The sequence below is a fragment of the Xenopus laevis genome, chromosome 4L (genome assembly GCF_017654675.1).
Source record: "Xenopus laevis strain J_2021 chromosome 4L, Xenopus_laevis_v10.1, whole genome shotgun sequence".
Taxonomy (NCBI): Eukaryota; Metazoa; Chordata; class Amphibia; order Anura; family Pipidae; genus Xenopus; species Xenopus laevis.
In genome coordinates this window covers 109354328-109376328 of record NC_054377.1, presented here as the reverse complement: position 1 = coordinate 109376328, position 22001 = coordinate 109354328, and the positions used below count along the sequence as shown (strand labels likewise).

The 22001-nt window shown below is 38.6% G+C and overlaps 1 protein-coding gene across 3 annotated transcripts in view; it reads left to right on the top strand.

Moving 5' to 3' along the window:
• The window catches only part of cfh.L (complement factor H L homeolog), a 107530-nt gene that overhangs the window by 12754 nt on the left and 72775 nt on the right, over window positions 1–22001 (top strand). For all 3 annotated transcript variants that reach the window (XM_041590624.1, XM_018256441.2, XM_018256439.2), the window contains exons 4-8: window positions 150–226; window positions 3738–3923; window positions 4197–4367; window positions 7957–8130; window positions 19693–19899. In XM_041590624.1, coding sequence (XP_041446558.1) covers window positions 150–226; window positions 3738–3923; window positions 4197–4367; window positions 7957–8130; window positions 19693–19899 — 815 coding nt within the window. The remainder of the gene's footprint in view (window positions 1–149; window positions 227–3737; window positions 3924–4196; window positions 4368–7956; window positions 8131–19692; window positions 19900–22001) is intronic.

Sequence of the window (22001 nt, the reverse complement as noted above, 5' to 3'; positions counted from 1 at the left end):
TTGGGGAGCTCCTCTGTGACTTCTAATATCCTTATTCTCCTTATACAAAAATAAAGTAACTGTATCTCTTATCACAAGATTATAATAACTAGCATGGTTGTGTAGGTTGTTTGAAGCTCTTCAATAACTTTCTTCTATTTTTTGAATAGATATCAAATGCTTAGCAAAGTAAGTACCCGAACATGTACTGCTAATGGATGGAGCAACTTTCTTCCTAACTGTGAAGGTAATTATTATTATATTTAAACTAAGATACCCAGGTGCATCCATGCCTTTGCTTTGGCCGTGCCTTTGCTGCTGCAGAACAAAGTGATCCTGCAGCATCAGTAATAAGAGAACACAGATTTTGCTTGGATGAGCAGATCTGGATGCATGATGATGGAGAGCTCAACCCTCTGGATATATCACATATCTGGAAGTCCAAATATAAATTTGAATCCCCAGAGCTGTGGTATCCCCAAGTCCAGCAATTATGTAGGCTCTCCTCTGCCCGTACAAAAGACACTCTTCAGAATCGAATGGCTGTATTCCTCAAAAACCAAGGTTTATCGAGGGGGAGATAACAGAAAGTTTATATAGTGTAGTATTTTTACAATTCGAAATGACACCCTTAGTGCTCCCTATGTCTATCAATCATTAGTGCATTGACTAAATAGTTTTCAACCTTCTTAAGGGCTCTTACTCACTGGCGTTCTGACCTGCGCTCCCCTGCGTTCCGTTTTTTGGCGTTCAGCCGCAGGGGAGCGCAGGAATAGACGCATGTCATTATTTCAAATGGGGCTGTACTCACTCAGGCTCGTGTAGGCGCCGAACGCAGGTTGAGACGCAACATGCTGCATTTTTCCTGCATTCGGCGCCTACACGTGCCTGAGTGAGTACAGCCCCATTTGAAATAATGACATGCGTCTATTCCTGCGCTCCCCTGCGGCTGAACGCCAAAAAATGGAACGCAGGGGAGCGCAGGTCAGAACGCCAATGAGTAAGAGCCTTAATGGTGAAAATACTTTAAACAAGGCATCTTGTGAATCAATGCAATAAACCTCAAAAACATAAATGTGAAATGGTTAATTCAAGGTAACGTGGTTCTGTGGACATACAGTATACTTCTACATGCAGTGATTCCCACAGTGTAAACACATAACTTAGGGAGATAGTGGTATAGCATCCAACCGCTGGAATCCTAATGTTCCCAGTGGTATATTATACTCACAAGATGCGAGTCAAGGCAGGCATTGATATAGAAACGCTTTTATCAACTTTAATAAATATCTAAAATCAAACTCACAAACATTCTCTGCGAAACTGCATTTAAAAGTGCTGTGTGCGTTCCATATATCCCTCAGAATCAGAATCGAATGCGCATATCCATGGTGCGCTTCCGCAACTTCAGAGCGTAGTCATCCTCGCTGACGCATTTCACCGAATGGCTTCTTCCTATAGTGATGACGTCTTCTCCTGCTCGTCACTGCTTTATTCCCACGGTTATTCAACAAGTCCTTGATCACCTTTATCAGTCCTGAACATTTTTGCTTTACCACTGAAGTTTCCTATCAAACCGTTACATACAACTATTTCTACATCCAAAATATCATTTTAAAAAGTAAAAAAAGATACTGGTACAATAAAAAGTGTTACATCGTACTTCTGACAATGTCACATTATTCTAAAAATGCCCTTAGGTTAAAATCAACGTTTAAGCCTAGCGGAAACAGGGATTATATATCCACCAGCTTTCTCTCTGTAATGTTTTATTAATCAAATCCCCTCTTCTCCAATCTTTCTTCACCCTCTCTATTCCAAGCCATTTTAAGCTTGCCTTGACTCACATCTTGTGAGTAATAATATACCACTGAGAGAACATTAGGATTCCAGCGGTTGGTTGCTATACCACTATCTCCCTAAGTTACGTGTTTACACTGTGGGAATCACTGCATGTACAAGTATATGTCCACAGAACCACGTTACCTTGAGTTAACCATTTCACATTTATGTTTTTGAGGTGTATTGCATTGATTCATGTGATGCTATGTTTAATGTAATATATTTTCACCATTAAGAAGGTTGAAAACTATTTAGTCAATGCACTAATTATTGAAAGATATAGCGAGCACTAAGGGTGTAATTTCGAATTGTAAAAATACTACACTATATAAACCCCTCCATAAACCTTGGTTTTTGAAGAATACAGCAATTCAATTCTGAAAACATCTGGAAGTGTTGGATAATCCAGAAGACCACTCACCTGCAGAGTGGTCAGTAATGCAATTTATTAAAATCTAATAGCACACCCATTGATAGCAATGGAGCAAAAAGTTATTTTATTTAGCCCATATACACAACCCCCCCTCCCCCGGTTTAAAAATTAGTGGTGAGCACAACTTTCCCTTTTTGTTAAAATGTACCTAGACATAAGGGAAGTCAATACAGGATTGTTTTGAAATGGAAAGAACTGTGTGCCCAGAGCCTTGACCTCAACCCAAATGAACACTTGTGGATTGATTTCAACTGCAAGCACAGCATGGGTTACATTGCTGGAAAGAAACATGATGATTAGCGTCCAAAAATTGCGCTTTGTACACTGTTTACAGCGAAATTCACAAAATGGCGCCAGCAACTCGTTTTTTATGCCGGCATCCGTTTTTTTAATAAACACAATGAATGTTTTACTGGACATGATCTAGTTTAACCCCATTAAGGTTGAGGACCAGGTCTGTTCAACTATTTTTAAACTTCTAAAGAGATACCATCATATGCAGTTAATGTTGAATATTTCCTAATCCTCCTAAGATGGTTATGGAAAATTCACAGGTTTTGTATATAAACAAATGCCATGCAAATACATTCATTCCAAAAAGATGAGCAACAGTAGTCTATAAAAATAAAGTGTATTTAACTAATATTTCAAATCTGGAAGCATCATTAACGGCCTACTTATACTTTGAATGTAGGTCAGCAAAGAAAAAAAGAACTCTCCTCAAAAGATTTCAGCACATTTTATCCAAGTTAATCTTGTCTTATGTCCATTTGTGGAAGTAGTCTATCTCTGTTATTTCTTCCCCTAGCAGTTGAATGCTATGCTAAACTTGTAAAGAAGAAAGTAAGCAAAGTTACATTTTACTGCAACCATATTCCACTATGAATTCTAGAAGTCAAGAAATTTGGTTACATTGCATGCATGTGTTGTATTCAAATGTTAGTGTGAATTTGCTATAGGGCATGGCTGGGCAAAGGTGAACATTATTTTACTCAAACCACAGCCCCTTGTGTTAGTTTTCTCTTTCCTTGCTGAGGCCACACCAGCCAGACCGATATGATACTTTCAAACTAAGGAATAGGATGGAGCACACAGGTCGCAGACTCTGCAACAAAATACTTTATTGGTCACAACATGTTTCGGATCGACATGGATCCTTTATCAAGTGTGTCACTTGATAAAGGATCCATGTCGAGCCGAAACATGTTGTGATCAATAAAGTATTTTGCAGCAGAGTCTGCGACCAGTGTGCTCCATCCTATCCCTTAGTTTAAACGTTATTTTACTAACAAGCTGCTAGTTTTCATTTCATAGGGGGATTTCATGAAAAGAGGCGAAAGAAAATCAGTGTGCCATATCTGGTTTATTAAGTTTATAGCATTCACAGTACAGCTGTTTTCCAGTGATACTTTCTCCATTTTAATGTTTTGCTGATCCAACCTCATTTATATATGAATTACATATCTCTCTTATTTTCTTTCAGTTAAGAATTGCCCTCCTGTGGAACTTGCAGAGGGTGTGGAAATAGTGTCTTCTTATGATGACGAATACACTGTTGGAAAAGTAATGCGTTTTCAGTGTAAGAATCCTAAATTTAAGCTAGATAGGACTGGTGAGATTTTCTGCACATCAGAGGGAGACTGGAGTGCTTTGGCTCCAAAATGTGAAGGTAAGAAATAGAGATATGTGGATTGGTTACCTAAAGGGCTTCTGGAACTGGACAAGTCATCCCCTTTAAATTTTGCAGAGTGGATTTCAAGAATTAGATGTGCAGCCACCCATGCATACTCCTATTCTGAGTGGTGGAGAATAGCCTGCACTTTACATAAAAAAAAATCTCTGGTGTGAATTATCCTCCTTTATAAACCTTTACCTTGCCTGTTACCATGTAACAGTATTTTAAAACCTATTAATGCCTGTAATGTGTACTGTTTTCCTACAGAAATAAAATGCAATGTGCCTGAACTTGCTAATGGAAGAATAAATGCGCCAAAAGAAATCTACTATCTAGACGATAAATTACTTTACATTTGTGATGAGAAATTCAAGAAAGATAGGAGCGTAGATCCAGCATGTACTAAAAATGGATGGTCCCCGGAGCCTGTTTGTCATGGTTAGTACAGACTGCATGAACTTAATGAGCTAAATGAATTCTTTGCAAGAATTACTGCAATGTCCAGTCTGGGTAAATGCTGAAGAATATATATATATATACCACTCACGAAAATTCAGGTCAATCAATGCCTGGGTGCAATCCTCACAAGTCTGTGTGTCAATATAGTCCAAACAATATATATATATATATATATATATATAATATGGGAGGGGCTTCCAGATTTTAAAGGGAAAGTAAACCCAAGTGTTACCACACGAAACACGAAGGATAATATTAAAACAGAAGATTTTTATTCTCAGTCACACCAGAGGTTTTCCATCAGGCACACGTACATACATCAGCAGTTACTTCTTGCGACACATTAGTCACACAACTTTCCTTCTTTCCAGTTTCTCTTCAGTAGGCACACCTTCCTGAGGACCTTGGATTCCACGTAACAGCCTAGTGGTATATACTCCACCCGTATCCCCCCACTCTCCAATAGTGGCCCGATACCTCCAGGGTGATAACCCTCCACTCTTCCAGGTTAGGCCCTTTTTATCCAAGTCCTGGCCTGTACTCTTGGTGTCCTTCCTACCTAGTCCTAAACTGTCACTGGTTCCCTCACTTACGGTGTGCCTGTAGGAAACTAATTCCACTTTCCTCCTTGATGGGACCACAACTGCCCTTGCTAAATATCCTCACCATCTTGTGCACCTAGTGCTCACTTAAGATCTTCCCTGTTCTATCTCCTCCTATCTACCGTTGTGGGTCTCCACTTACCCAGCCAAGACATGTTCCTTTGGCCACGCCCTCCCATCAAGACAGCTCACCTTGGGGAGTGTCCTCCTTTAATAGCCCTTCTGTGTCTTACAGTTGCCTCTGGTGGCCGGGGTAGAAATTACACTTAAAATCAACTAAAACTCTACTGCCATCTAGGGCTAGGTGATTTACACAAATTACACCCAACAATTTTACACACATACATTTTACATACATGCACATTTTTGTCACTCAAAAAGATAACAATCCACTCCGATAACACTCTCATTGCTTTACAACCCCTTACACTCTGCCCACTTAAATTTGGCACGTCCTCGTGCATTCCAACAATCACAACAACATACAGATTAAATAACGTCAGGACAAAAATATGTGTTGCTATAAACTCTTTATAACAAAAATCAAAAAGCCTTAGTATTCTTATAAGACTCAAAACGGGTGTTCCGATTAATATAATCAACACACAATTTTCAAATGAGAATTAAAGTACAGCCCACTAGGGATTGGCAGTAGCGAAACTGAGTCTAGTCACCCCGATTGGGCAACTCAAAACGGGTGTTCCGTTTATGGATGTCACCCGACTGAGTGACATCCATAAAACTAGAATAACAGTCTTTTTAACCAGACAAAAAAACAGTTAGTTGCTTAACATCAGCAACTTTTCAGAGGCATTACTGGTAAAATTCACACCAAGCCAACTCCAATGCCATTATAAAACACAAATTACACCCAACAATTTTAAACACACATACATTTTACATACATGCACATTTTTGTCACTCAAAAAGATAACATTCCACTCACACAACACTCTCCATCGCTTTACAACCCCTTACATATCTATCTATCGATCTATCTATCTATCTATCTATCTATCTATCTATATTTATTTTTAACTATTAGAGGAGCCACAGAAAAGAGGGTTGTCTTTTCTAGCTCTAGCTTAATACATATAAACCTCTGTGGTTTTTCATTACTTAATTCCATCCCTCATTAAAGCAACAGCTACTTATCCTTCTTTCTAGAATGCCCATTATGTTACAGTTACACTGAACTTCACTCCTAAGGATCGTAACTGTATTATATAGCATAATAATAAATAACACTGACAAAATAGAATATTTTAATAGAGAGTAATTATATCACATACAAGTAGTTAACATTACTCCTATATCTCCACCTAAAAATAATTTATCAGAAAGCTGCAGCTTTAGATCTGATATCTGCAGACTTACACCTTGGTAGTGGCTTTGTCATTACATCAGTATGGATTTCTACTGAGAGGAAGGTGGGAGTCTTTTAAGGACATGTAAACCCTATAAACCCTTACCATGTCTTGGGCACATAGATTGGGCACATATTCCCCACACCAAATGCATCATTGTCTTTGTATTTTTCCCCTTTGTTAGCCTGCACCGTAGCATTTTCCTGAATGCAAGATCTGCTTCAACCAGGCGGCCATTTTCTATTGGCTACATCATCATTTATATTTGCAAATCCAGCCATGCCTGATGACCTTGCTCAGAAGTTTTTTTGTAATGTAACTTTATTAGCAAGTATGAGTAATCCTACTCACTCCTACATGTATAATCCCACTCATACATGTATTTCCACTCACTCATACATGTAATCCCACTCACTCATACATGTACAAGTACTGACAATTCTGTTCTAAGGAAGATCTGCAAACAAGGGTCAGATGCATCCATTGGTGTCCACACAACAACATAAAGAAACAAACTGCATCAGAGGAAGGGAGGTCACTCGTAATCCCACTCACTCATATGCATAATGCCACTCATACTCATAATGCCACTCCTACTCATAATCCCACTCACTCATACTCATAATACCACTCACCCATATGCATAATCCCATTTATACTCATAATCCCACTCACTCATATGCATAATTTCACTCACCCATATGTACCTGATTATGAGTATGAGTGAGTTGGATTATGAGTATGAGTGATTGGGATTATGAGTATTAGTTGTATTATGCATATGAGTGAGTGGGATTATATGTATGAGTGGGATTATGCATATGAGTGCATGGGATTATGAATATGAGTGAGTGGGATTATGAATATGAATGGGATTACATGCATGTGTTGGATTATACATGTGAGTGAGTGGGATTATACTCACCCACTCATACATTTATAATCCTACTCATACATGTAATCCCACTCACTCATACAAGTTTAATACCACTCACTCATATGTATAATCACACTCAAACATGTAATTCTATTCACTCATTGTACATATCTTTCCCATCCAAACCACATCATTTGTACTGCAAATACCCACTCCATCTGCCAGCATCATCACATTTTCCTAAAACAAATAGTAACATTGAGACATGTATGCTAAAGTTTATGAATGCAGGTTACACAGACACAATATACTTTCATAAAAAGTTCTGCTGGGACAGAGCACTGAGCTCAGAAGAGGCGGTTAGGATAGGATCAGACAGCTAGAGGACAGAGCAGAGTCTGTTAACTAAAGATGAGATTTTATTGTAAATAGAAATTAAAGGCAAAAAGAACATATACAGAGGAAGACTTGGCCAGAAGTGGTCTTCTGCTGATTTCTTCTTATATTCTTTAAAAAGCTCCATAGGCCGGAGAAGTGTTTAGTTTTTTGGACCATTTGATAAAAGTAAAATAAATTGAGGGCAAATACTGCTTTCCAAATCATTTAGAATCCATTCAAGTGGGCATTTACTTATTTGCTGATTTTTAACACAATGTTCTCATAATGTAAGTACAATGTTTAATGTAATTCTTATCTAAATTTCATATTTTTTTCTGATTAAGAAATAACTTGCCAGGCTGATTATGTGGCCAATGGTTTTATTACGAACAAGAAAAATGCATACAAATTAGGCGACATCGTTGAAGTGGAATGTAAAAGGGGATATTCTCTCGACAAACCAAATGAATCTAGGATATGTACTTTGAATGGCTGGTCTCTTCCCCTGACATGTAGAGGTAAGTATATAAATTCGATATCATGTTTAGTAGTTTAGTAGTATTGAGAAAATAATTACTCCCTGATGGGGTGCATTATATGTGTATCAAACTAAATATTCTGAATGTAATTAACATATATATATGGTCCCAATAAGCATGCTCAGGTTTAGAATGATTGTGCTACACATAAACCTGCTCAGACCTGTTCCCAAACCCCAAGAGGTCAATCGAACCAGTCTCTGGATTAATTTAGTACTAAAGTTAATTTCAGTAAATTGGCATTTACTTGCTTTCTAAAGAGGCTACCTTCCTTTTCTTGAAACTAATAAATTAATTTTCCAATACAACAGCCTTAAGGAGACAGTTTTGCAACTTTACAGTCCTTACTATAAAAAAATCTTTCCATATCTCAAGGTGGCACTTCCTTTCTTTAGATAGGAATGGATGCTCTTATGTTTGTTTAAAAGACCTACTGGTGAATAAAACATCTGAGAGTGTATAGGCCCCTTTTATATTTATACAAAGTAAACAAAGTAATTTCCCCTCTTAAAGGAAAACTATACCCCCCCAGACAATGTAGGTCTCTATAAAAAGATAATGCATAAAACAGCTCATATGTAAAACCCTGCTTCATGTAAATAAACCATTTTCATAATAATATACTTTTTTAGTAGTACGTGCCATTGGGTAATCATAAATAGAAAATTGCCATTTTAAAAAATAAGGGCCGCCCCCTGGGATCGTACGATTCACTGTGCTCACAAACATACCAAACAAACCATACATGTTAGGTCACATGAGCCAATTAACAGACAGAGTTGTGTCTTTTGCTTCAACACTTCTTCCTGTTACAGTTAGAGTTGTAGTATTTCTGGTCAGGTAATCTCTGAGGCAGCAAGGCAAGAGATGTAAAAGGGCAATATTTACTTAAATATATATACCAGTTTGGTAAGATTATTTGATATGCCACTTAATATTGTCTGTTGCTTAAGTATTTATTTTGGGGGTATAGTTTTCCTTTAAGTGCCTTTTCTCCAACGTAAACTTGGGGCTGGCCCAGAGTGTTAAGCTGTGTTTTGATGTGTGTTGTCATATTCTGTGCACTTTACACTTATCTTAGAGTCCTTGGCAAAGAGAAGTGTTGATAAGTAGCACTTGGTGCTATTTTTCTTTAGGAAGGTTGTCCTCTTTGGACATTTCTCTAAAGGTTCAAGCGTAGGGGACAGTGCTTGCCAGGGTCTTTGTTCCTTATCTCTTCATGAGAGATGTCAGAAGATCTATGGGTAGAAGAAACATTTGTTTTTTGAACTGTTACTGCTGCTAGGGCCAGATGGGGCAGAAATTAGGCTGATTTCAGCCCTCAACCACTAGCCAAATCTTGTCTGCTCACTTGTGTCGACTCCTGCACAAACAGACTTAGTAGAATTCTGCAAAGAAATGTGAGACCGAGTCTTTTCGCACAGCAGCCGACACAAGACTTGAGGACATGAGCAGTCAAAAAGATTCGGCTAGCGGCCGGAGGCTGAAATCAGCCTGTGGATTCCCGTAGGTTGATTTCTTCCCCATCTGGCCCTGGCCTAAAGAAAGGAAATAGGACATTTTGCACCCTTTTGAATTAAGACCGGTGTGTCATTCACTACTTTTGCAAGTTTTTTGGTAATTTTTGAACTTTGGGGTTAACACCTCTGGCTGGTTTAAGAAATACAAGTCCTGGTAAGTCCCCTTCAGATTTCGCTACCTGTAGTTCCATTAAAAGGGTAACTTAATTTCCTTTGTTTTTGATAACCTTAAAATATTAAAAATCCGACCCGACCTCAGAGCAGCCCAGAAGCAGATAGAATAATAGCAGCTAGGAATGGTATCACTATGATAACTGTAATATTTTAACTGAGCACTAAGTTTGCACGATTGGATAAGAAGAGAATCAAACAGCAGCAGCACATTGAATAACACGCATGCTCAGTTGCTCACATAGAAACGAATGTGCGGCGGGGAGGAAAAGTCTTTCTGGGGAGGAGAGGGGAGTTGAAATAAGGAAAGAGAGTTTTCATAGTGAAACTACAGATGCTGGCTGGGCAGGGGGGGCGCAGTGGGGGAGAGTTTTATTCAGCAGCATTCCTCGTGTTTATCTGGAAAGAGGGGGGTGAAACAAAAGATCAATTTTGTGTTATACAGAAGCTGTCAATGTTAAAAAAAACTACTGATGCTGGGGGGGGGTGCTGGGTCAGGGGAGATCAATAGTTTTGTATCAATCTATAAGGGGGGCTTTGAAACCACTTACATCATTGGGCTGAACTAGGGTTGCCATCTTTTATGGAAAAAAAATGTTATTAATAAAAATTTTTATTAATAACATTGGGATCAACCATCATTTTTACCGGCCAGGCCGGTAAAATACCGGCCAGGTGGCAACCCTAGGCTGAACTGACCCAAGAGCACATGTCCTACAGCCCCCACCCACTCCTATCCCCATACTTCCTGCCTCAAAGACCCTCCAGCATGCAAGCAGCCCCCTCCTACAAAAAATACCAAGTGACCCACACAGACTTTTTAAAAAAAATGTATTAATCTTATAATTATTGTCCTTTGTTTTTCACTTAAAAATGTCATTTTGCAGAGTGACTACTGGTAATTTGGCCTTTAACCCTTTACTTGCCAAAAACTTAGGTACTACATTTTTGCAGGAAAAAGCCTCAACTACCAAACACATAGGGGAATGTAATAAAAGTCACAAAGAGCAAAACAATTAGCAAAAATAAGAATGAAAAGTCTCATTTCGCAATTTAATTCTCTTCCTTAAACTGTTATTATATTGCAAATTTTAATTGTGCATTGCCCATTTTTAAGAAGTGCTTGAAGGTGTCGTAATCTTTTGGAGCAAACATAACGACTTTCTCAGTAGAAGTTTTATTACATTCACTGCACATTGGCGCTAACTATAAAATTCGCAAACCTTCTTGGTTTGTCGGAAATAGTCGCTAAACAGTTTCCGGGTTTGCAAAAGCTATATTAAAGTTGCACAAAGGCAAAATTGTTTGCACAGAGGCATAACTTTTCACATAGCGAATATTTTTTTCCATTAACGACTTTTATTACATTCCCCCAATAGTATTTACGGTCTTGGCAGGAAAGGGCTCCTCTCTGCACTAGTGATGCTTGCCGCCAATGCAGAGGGCTCAGAAACACTCCCAAACCCTAGGCAACAAGCAGGGGGAGTGGAGGGGAGGCCACGTGGGTCCTGTGACGACCTGGTTTCTAAAGGCAGGCGTATGTCTGCGCTGCATCTGCCCCTTCTAGCCAGCATGCTCCTGCACTCTTGATTTCCTGCTGCGTGGACTCTGAGGTTAAGGACTCCCCATGGCTGCCAAGGACCCTCACAGACTTCATAATGGTAAGTAGCCTTTTTTGTACACTTATACAGACATTTACACACACACATACATGCATGTACACACACACAGGCCTGGACTGGCAATCTGTGGGTTCTGGCAAATGCCAGAGGGGCTGCTGTATGGTTCCATAAAAAATTACCATTTAGTGGGCTGGTAGGAGGCTGTTTGGGCTGGTAGGGGCTGTTTGGGCCTCTGTGTACTTGGAATGGCAGGGCCTATTTTGACTCCCAGTCCAGGCCTGTGTGACACTCACACAATACGCATTTTATTAAGGTTTTTTCATTTCTGACTTTTTTTTACATGCTTTTGCACAAATTTACACGCTCACATATACACACATGCGCACATCTTTTTGACACACTTGAAAAAGGGTTTGTACCCGAAACATGTAGTGTTGCACACTGCTAATAAATGAACACTTGCAGTTTATTAAGTACTGCCTGAAGCTGTTTATTCCTTTCTTCTCTATGATATATGCACATCTTTAAGAAGTATACACACATGCATACACAAATGCACACATACTTTTTTTTTCTTACAGCTTTTCATTTTATCATTTTGCCTCTTGTTTTTCTCCTGAAAACTGTAGATTCACAGCGTGACTATTGGATCAAGAATTCTGACCACGTTGTTGGATTATTTTGTTTGATTGTATTTGATTAATGTGATTTTATTGCAGTTTTATGCTTGCGTTGTTGTCCGGCACATTTTATTTAGCGTAGCTTTGCAGTTTGATAGTTTGGAGTAGAAAGACGTTTTTAGCAAATATGTATTCGTCAGAATATGTACTTTCCAAAAATATATGGTTTTCAGGGTTGAACGCACTTCTTTCTACCTTTGCCCCCTTTACTGTAAATGTATTGATTTAGCAGTATCTGGAATTACAGAACTGATAATTTGAATGAGGTGTCTTTATTTTGGGGCCCCTACATGCCACATACTTGGGTAAACCAAAACATTATACATAAAACTATTCAGCTGACCACATGCCTTTATATTTAGGGTTATTTATCTCTGTACCTAATAGTATTTGTGAAAAAAGATGCTTCAAGCTGCTAGCTTTGAGGTAATTTTTTTTTTTTTTTAAAAAATAACTTTTTTTTTATAAAAAATTATAACTTTAGGAAAGAATTGCAACTTGATAGTTTGGAGTACAAATATATATTTACCAATTTTTGATTCATCAGACTCTCTTCTTTCCAATAATGTGTACTTTTCTATGGTAAACCTACTGTTAGTGGAATGTTTGGCCTTGAAAAGTATGCAATTTTGTGGAGTGGTGCTTTGAAAATTTGGTAGTGTACTGCCTGGAGATTTTGACCTATATAAGTGAGAAATCTCCATAAAACTACAGTATATATATTTGGTATTGGTACGTTCAGGAGACATATAACTTTCCAAATCTGTTGTGTTCTTGTGCATATCAATAGCAAAATCACAGCACCATCCAAATCTTGTTAAATAATAAAAGCCTTTATTGGATTCCTGGCTCAAATCCCAAACAAACGACGTTTCAGGCCTGCATGGCCTTTTTTCAACTTGAAAAAAGGAAAAAAGGCCATGCAGGCCTGAAATGTCGTTTGTTTGAGATTTGAGCCAGGAATCCAATAAAGGCTTTTATCATTTATCAAGATTTGGATGGTGCTGTGATTTTGCTATTGATATATTCAACCAGTTGCAGTGGACAACTCTGCACGTGCACCTGTTTGTCAAACTGAGGTTTGGGTGAGTGCTGACCAATTTTTGTGTTGTTGTGTTCTTGTGCATAAAATAAATTATGTTTCTGATACATGTGTTTATATTATGGGGAAAAAATCAAATACAAATTCTAGCATATTTTGAAATCTTCGGTTGTCCAAAAAAAACCAATATATTGTTTTCCTGGGTAAACTAAAAGACCCTCCCAGGAAAAGCCCCTAAAGTGAACGTAAAATGTCCAAAAATGGGCTGGCAATAAAAGCACCAAATTAGGCAAATTAGCTGGCAGTGAAAGGGTTAACCAGGCTGTATTTTAGCTTTTTAATGATTTGCACAATTTAATTTGATTATTGTGATTTTATTGGACTTGTAGCCTTGCATTTTTATTTATTAGGTGTTTTTTTAGCACACTTAGCAGTTTGGAGTAGCAAGACATATTTATCCCTGTTGGATTCATTTGAATTTGCACTTTCCAAAAATATATGGCTTTCTGGCCTCTTTGTACAGTTAGGTAGTCTTACAACATATAATACACATATAAGGGGGTTTGTTCCCAGAAGGTGAGTTAGCAGCCAAGAAAATCTATGCTTGTTGGATGTTCAGTAGACCACTGGTATATTAGGGTGCAATTTAGGGTGTTTTATACTTGTATGTAAGAAATTGGGTTAGATAATTGAGGCAAATTGCAATAATTTATCTTGTGAAGAAAAGATCCCAGATTATAATATCTGTAGCCAAGCACTACATAAAGAAAAATTGATACATTACTGCCTAAGCAATATTTGTGGAAAAAGAAATAGTCAAATAAATTGATACCAGGCAGGGTTCAACACAGAGATAGTAGATCTACACTCAGATTGTAAGATCAATGGGGAATGACACTTTTGTCTCTTTGACACTAAGCTCTTACTACTTGTACTTTGAATTTATTTAAATTTATTAATGTAATGACCTGTTTATTCTATTAATTTATTGTTCTGCTGTACAGTGAAGTGAACATAAGTAGCACTGTATTAATGAAAATTATACAAACATACATAGAAAAATTATTTATCCAAAAAAAAGCCAAACTCCCTCAAACATTGTATAAACATCAGTATCAATATTTAGCAATCTTTCGTCTGTACTTGACTGAGAGAATGTGCAGACCTGACAGCCTTACTTTTCTGACAAGGAGCTTCCAGAGTAGCAGTTGGTGTGAGGATGTTATTCAGCAAGGAGGAGGGTGGGACTTTGATAGTTGCTAAGTGACATCATAGCTAGTGAGTAGCCACTCCCATTCAGCAGTAGCTTGAACTGTCTCTCAGAGAAAGAACTCTAATTGCATTTATTAATATTTCATTTTACCTCTGCTAAAGAAATATATTTGAAGATTTTATTATTTCCACCTCAACTGCCCATTAGGAGAATTTGATTTTCGCGATAGATCCCCTTTAAATATTTTAGGAAAACCATTATTCTTTTGAAAAGTGTCATAGTATTTAACATTTATCATTTTGAGACCACTCTCTGAGTGGTTTATGTTGATCACCCTGATTCTTGTATCATGCTCTGCAGACTTGCTTTATAGATATTTGATCAAAACTGAGGTCTATTGCCTCACCGTATGATAGATGTAAGTCTCTAATAGTATTTTAAAAGGATGATCAACAAGCTCTGTAGCCTTCAGGGTGGTTGATAAAATCTACAATTCTTTTGGTGACTGACTCATGTCATGCAAAGAACTTGCCAAAGTCCATTGTGGCCTTGTTAACACTAGGATAGGTATGTGGTGGAGTGTAATAATGAGAAGTTGATGTGTAATCAATTTTTGGCTCGTTCATAACATATCACTTTTAAAATAGAAGATTGAGTTGCAGGGTGACACATAACTTTGGGTTCTTGGATGACATGGGCATTTCTGAAACTCTGTGTTGTCACCTTTGTGCACTTGAGACTTATCACCATCTTATTGCTTGGTGGTATGGTGTAGTGGAGAGTCTATACCCTGCATGAGTGCCGGTGGACATACTCTGAGGTGCACTGCAGTGAATCTTTAGATCACTGAAATCATAGAAATTGATAGTACTTAACTAACTGATATGAGATACAGCATATCATAGCAACTACTACAAAGTGCATTTAGGTATACTAAACAATATCATGCACATATACATATAAAGTAAGATACATGTGAGCTGAACTACAGGTAGGTAACTGGTTAGTACCTGGTAGAACAGCAGCATGATGTGACTTCATATAAGTTACTAAACTTGCATATAGGGTTAGCTGGTAAAACATCTGCCAAGGATGAGGCCAGCATTACAAATTTACCTGCATTGTGCTGGTAAATTTGTAATACAGATATGGGACCTGATATCCAGAATGCTCGGGACCTGGGGTTTTCCGGATAACAGATCTTTCTGTAATTTGGATCTTTATACCTTAAGTCTACTAAAAAATAATTTCAATATTTAATAAATCCAATAGGCTGGTTTTGCGCCTAATAAAAATTAATTATGTCTTAGTTTGAATGAAGTACAAGATACTGTTGTATAATTACAGAGAAAAAGGAAATCATTTTCAAAATTTGTATTATGGGATAAAATGGAGTCTATGGGGTATATTTATCAAAAAGTGAAGTTAGAGATCGCCACAGTCCTCTAGAGTGAAATTCAGCCACTCTCCATTCATTTCTATGGGATCTTGAAAGGCATATTTATCAAAGGATGAACTTTCGCTTTCACCCATTGATAAATACTCTTTAAAAATTTCCAAGTAATGAATGGAGAGTGGTGGAATTGACACCTCTGAGGAAGCTGATAACACACAGCGAAACGCGTTAGGCACAGTTTGGGGGACACAACAGCCCAGAAGCAAGGCACCTCGAGGGAGTCTGGAGTGAGTTAACAGGACTACCCCTTGGGACCCCATACAAACTTTTTATTGGACTGAATGCCGAAAACCCGCCAGGGTAAATGTGAGTGTAAAATTTTTTAATTGTTTTTAATTCGTTTTTAATAAAAAACGGTATTACACTATCACTGGTTTTATTCCTGGCTTGGGACTTGGAAGGAGCGGCAAACCCTGAAGGAGGGACCAGAAAGGGCTTCTCGTTGTATGCATAACACCACAGCAGTGGTTTGCAAGTAGGCATTTTACATAGAAGGTGGAGGCGCTTCACCCCTGGAATATACTGCGGTTTATAGGAAAGGCATCGTCTTTTCTTCACCTCTATCGCTAATTTATCCCCCCATTAACAGTCACCTGAAGGGAAAAGGGGAGAATACACCTATTTAACATCTAGTGTATGCAAGGGGTAATATCCCATATTATGAACGGATTACGCTATGCTTGTTTTTAATTTCTGTTGCCACAGGCGCTGATCTCTTCTTATACATATCCCTTTGGGAGTATATATACGCTTGATTTTGGACATATATACAGTTGAGAGACTGTGAAGGGGTCGGCAAGAAATAATCTAAGAGACTGACATTTTTTAATTGGCTGCATCTGTAAGCTATATATTGTTTTTATGGAATTTCACTCTAGAGGACTATGGCGATGTCTGAAAAATATATGTTTGTTTTCAATTTGATGCCATCAACATGTTTCATGCTGGACAGAGGCATGTTTCTCTCTATAATGCATCACCTCTTCTTTTAATAACACTGTGTAACCATGTAGGAACTGAGGAGACCAGTTGCTGCTTTTTTAAAAGTCAAATATTGTCCCATTCTTGCCTGATTTTAGGATTTTAGCTGCTCAACAGTTTGGGGTCTCCTTTGTCATATTTTTTCTTTCATAATGCTCCAAATGTTAATGGTACCTTCCCAGATGTGTAAGCTACAAATGTCATGTGCACTAATGCACCCACATACAGTACATTAGAGATGAATTGTGCTCAGAGGACATGGCATTTTGATTTTTCAGATAGCTCAATCCATCCTAAAGTTCGCAAGAAAGTGTGAAGACCTCCATTCCTCTGAATTAAAAGGATCTTTGTTTACTGTCACCTGCGGGAGTGGCAATATCTTGTGGGCAACAAATCTTTAATTTTGTCATTGACCTACACCAAACCCATCATTACAATAGGCCTAATATTCCCTCATTAACATCCAACAAATTATTAAAATACAAAAATATTTATTGAATCATATTGAAATCATTCTTAAACTGAAAGAATGTGATAAAAATATAAGCACCCCCGTTTATTATAATCTCTTGTGATACTCTGGGTAAGTGCTTCTGCAGGAGAACCACATTGCCTTATACTGTAGTGGAACGATTTAAAGTTGTGTAACTTCATATTGATTGCAGTGTAAAGATGTAAACAAGTATACTGGGAAGCAGGAGTTTACATTAGATGAGTATGTACTGTTTTTCAACTATTTGTAAGAAATTCCAATTACGAAGTTGTATTGTTTAACAGCAGCCCTTTGGGGAAAGGTTGTTTATTTTTTGTTTATTCTAAAACAGTGAGAAGATAGAAAAAGACCCGATTTGTTATTTGGTAATAAGTTTGCTTGCATTTTATTGGTTTAATAATGAGACTGACATATATGTTTCACATACTTGATATTGACATTATTTTTCTGTAACTTAGTGATGTTTTTGTTAAACAAAATAAACTTTGCGCTATATTTTTTTCTTAAAGGAGAACTAAAGCTTGACTAAAGAAGTAGGCTAGAAATGTTATACATTATATTTTGGGTTTCTGTACCAGCCCAAGGCAACCACAGCCCTTTAGCAGGGAAGATCTGTGTCTCCAAAAATGCCCCAGTAGCTCCCCATCTTCTTTTATGCTGATTCACTGCACATGCTCTGTGCTGCTGTCACTTATTGAGTTTAGGGACCAAAACACAATATACAGTAAACATAGAATATAAATGTCACAATATAAGGCTGATTAGTAATTAATACAGATAATTACTACATGGCAAATCCATGTGCAACTAGTGCAACTAGCATCATAATTTAATAATCAGCCTTGTAGCATCAGCGTATATTACAGGCCAACCTCATTTTCTGTTTATTAATTTGTGACAAAACCTAAATTTAGTTTCTCAACAGCTGCTCAGAGCCCACTGAGCATGTGAGTGTCACAGACACATTCCAAGATGGAGACCCCATGTGACAAGTTTGAAGTCCTGGATCATTGCTGCTATTGAGAAACTTTAGGCTGGTGCAAGTAATGTGTGACCTCTGTGTTATATGTTTGCCTGCTGTGTAGTAGCAGCTACTCAACCACTATGCCTATGGAATTTTAGAAATATATTTATCAATGGGTGAAAATTAGAGTTTACCATTTGAAAAATACACTTCTAAAAATCGTATATGAATGAACAGAAAGCGAGTGAATCTTTTTGTGGTGAGCTCACCTTTTGATAAAACTGCCCCTAAGACCTACTCTACTATATGTACTGTATATATGTGTGTTCACCCAAATTCAGTAACTCAAAACAACAGCTCCCTTCTTTTCAGGCAAACCACATTTCTTAGCACATCCCTCCCCTCCAGTAACATCGCATGTCTAGACTTATGGCTGCATACACTCATACTTGTTGCATCACAGTGCCAACGTGCACTACACTTAAAAGGTTGTTGAGTCCTAGAATCAATGTAAAGTAAACGTTGTCTTGGTGAGACACTGAGCTTTACTGTTTCCTATGTTTGATTTCAGCCTGTTGTTTTGACCTCTGCTACTTGAATTGACCTCCTGCCTGTCTGACCTTGCCTTTGCCTATCTATTCTGTTTTGATTGGTTACTGTTATTGCTCCATTTCTCCACTAGGGTTTAGTCCTGTTACCAGGGTAACAGGTGTAGGAGTGATCTGCCACTAGCTCAGTGTATGCGGGCCCACTGATCCTGACCAATATCCATGTACTATGAATAATAGCCATTTGGGGGATAGGTCAATTTAAAAATGTAATCTACTAATTCATCTTGTCAGCCAGTTCATGGTCATCGCCAAATGACAAAGTGAAAGGGAACCCCAACTCCTCTCCACTTCCTTCATTTTTCTCACTGTTGGTGTGCTTTGCATGAATACATACAACTGCCTCAGTGATGATGCACAGTGGGGCAAGATACTATGCAAGTCAATGGCAATTTTAACTTTAGAAAAATTGAGGTTTAACCATAAGGGTTGCATACTGTTGTAGCAAGTAAGGTAAGAAAACACAAAGTTACAGATAATAATAATAATAATAATAATAATAATACATAGAGGCAATTTTACTGGTGATTGTTATTAAATGATCTATAAAAATCGATTAAAGGAAAACTATACCCCTCTTAAGCCAAAAGTCCCCAGTGCCCCCTCCACTGGCCCCCCTCCCTGCCTCCCCCTGCACAGTCTTACTGTCCCCTCTAGAAATACTGACCGCACATGCAGAGTCAGCACAGCGGAGCTCACGGGGGCCATCATCTGTCACTTCGGTATTCTTCAGGTAACTGTGAATTTAATATAATTGTACTGTATGATTTTTATTTCTGTTTTCTTTGTAGATAAAATCTGTGACAGACCTGATCTCCAGAATGGAATGTTTTTCTCTGGTGATTACTTTCCTGCACGAAAAAATGCTATTCTTTGGTATAGTTGTAATGGTGACTTTGATCCTGTATACAAAGAATCACACAGTTGGTATAATAGAGGCAAGTATGGCAAATCTACTTGCACAGAAAATGGATGGAACCCAATGCCAAAATGTTTAGGTGAGTAATATTTACTGGTTTGTATTGATCATTGAAGAGCAGCAGCTCCTTCATGTGCTCTATCATAGAAAGCAGAGGTATCAACACAGAACTGATAGGTGCTCCTTCATAACCTCTTTATAAACTGAGTTTATGTGACAATGTTTAATCAATGGCAAATTCAGAATACAAAAACCAGCAAGAATGGTTTATACATTTTAAAACTTGTGGAGGAATCTGCTTTCAACATCTTTCTTGTAACTCCCTTCTCACTGCTGTGGGCAAAATTGAAGGTTCAGCTATAAGTAGACCTGATTGGTGTGATGAGTAGTGATGGGCGAATTTATTCGCCAGGCGCGAATTCGCGGCGAATTTGCGCGATTCGCCGCCAGCGAATAAATTCGTGAAACGCCCGCGAAAATTCGCAGCAAAAATTCGCCGGCGTCAAAAAAACGGGCGCCGGCATCAAAAACGGGCGCCGGCGTCAAAAACGAGACGCCGGCGCGATTTCGAGAATTTTTCGCCGTTTCGCGAAATTCGCGAATTTTTCCGCGAAGCGAAACGGCGCAAATTCGCCCATCACTAGTGATGAGACCTCTCATAACACTTTTTGTTTCCTTATGTAGAATTGGCATCCAGAAAGTAAAATGTATGTTGTGAGTATTAAGTACAGAAGGAGGTTTGGAGTTTTACTGTTTTCATACCTGGTGAGGTTTACTGCTGTTAATGTAAAGTGAAAGCAATGTGACAGGGACTGCCCAATGCAGTTAAAAGGGTAATAGGTTAACAGGACAAGGAAACCCTAATTCAAATGGGTGCCACTATGTTAGGCACAACCAAGTGAATTTTCTATAGTTTTAGTGGGTGGAGCTTTCTATAGCAGGTCTGGCATCTTGCCTCACTTTTCCAGGCATTCCTTGCAAAGACTAGGTCCATGCGAGGGATTTCTGCGTCAGGTAAGATGGCAAGTTATAGCTATTACTAGTGTCAGGCTTGTGTGAGGGTGAACCAGTTGGTGTAGCTGACTTGTGTTTAAAAGTGTTTGAATAATGTGTGAATGTATGTGTTAAAATTGTTGAGAGTGTTATGTGGTTAACTGGTCACGAGGTGGTGCTCCAGGGTAAAAAAGTGTAATTCATTCCCCCACCATTAGAGGGAGCTCAGAGTGCTAGAGGGTATAAAAAGGAGCCACACCCTAGAATTAATGTCTTTAATGGGAGGATGCTTTCAGAGAAGGAAGCTCTGTTTTGAAGAAGATCTACAGTAAGAAGGAAAGAACGGTAGAACTTAGGATAGAAGATTGTAGTTAGCAGGCACTAGGTGTCTGAGGTAGGGAAGTTAGAATGGGTAGTTTCTTGTCCCAACTAGGAGTGTAGTGGAATTAGTTTTCCGTGGACATCCCACAAGTTAGGGACCCAGAGTATAGGGAAGACAAAGGATAGGGTTAAGGAGGCCTAGGGCAAGAAGAAGGACTACGGTGGATCCCATCGGAATAGTAAAGGGGTGCTGGTCGAGCACCAGATTACTGAGAAGGGAAGGCTTGGCGGAGAGGTAAAGGGGTGCTAAGGTGCACCGGATTACCGAACCAAGCAGAGATATATATATATATATATATATATATATATATATATATATATGTGTGTAACACCTATTTGGGCCACTCGGGGTAAATTCACCAGCTAGAACACTAGAGCATGGGTTACACGCGACTTACACCCAGGGCAGGGCCTTCGCTAAGTGGAAGCGTTCCCTCTATGGTGTAGTGCAACTACATCCCCCCCAGGCTACTGTGCACACAAAAACAACTTGGGCGCCAGGAGGTTCTTAACAATCAGTACTCACGCAGGAGCTTGAGGAAAACAGCATATTGAGAGTTCACACAGATCAAAGGCAGGCTCACACAGGCAAATGCAGTACAACCTTTCCCTCCTGGAAGTTGTCAGGAAAGCAGCTTCTACTCTACAGTCCCTCCTCACTGAGGTCCCTGACTGGAGGCAACACACAGAGCCTCTGGGAAACTACTCCCTTACTGCAAATCCTTGTTGGAGCTTCAACTGCTCTTTCTCTCTATCCTATCTGCCTTTCTCTCCTAGAGAGACTATGACAAGTCTGCCCTAGTATAT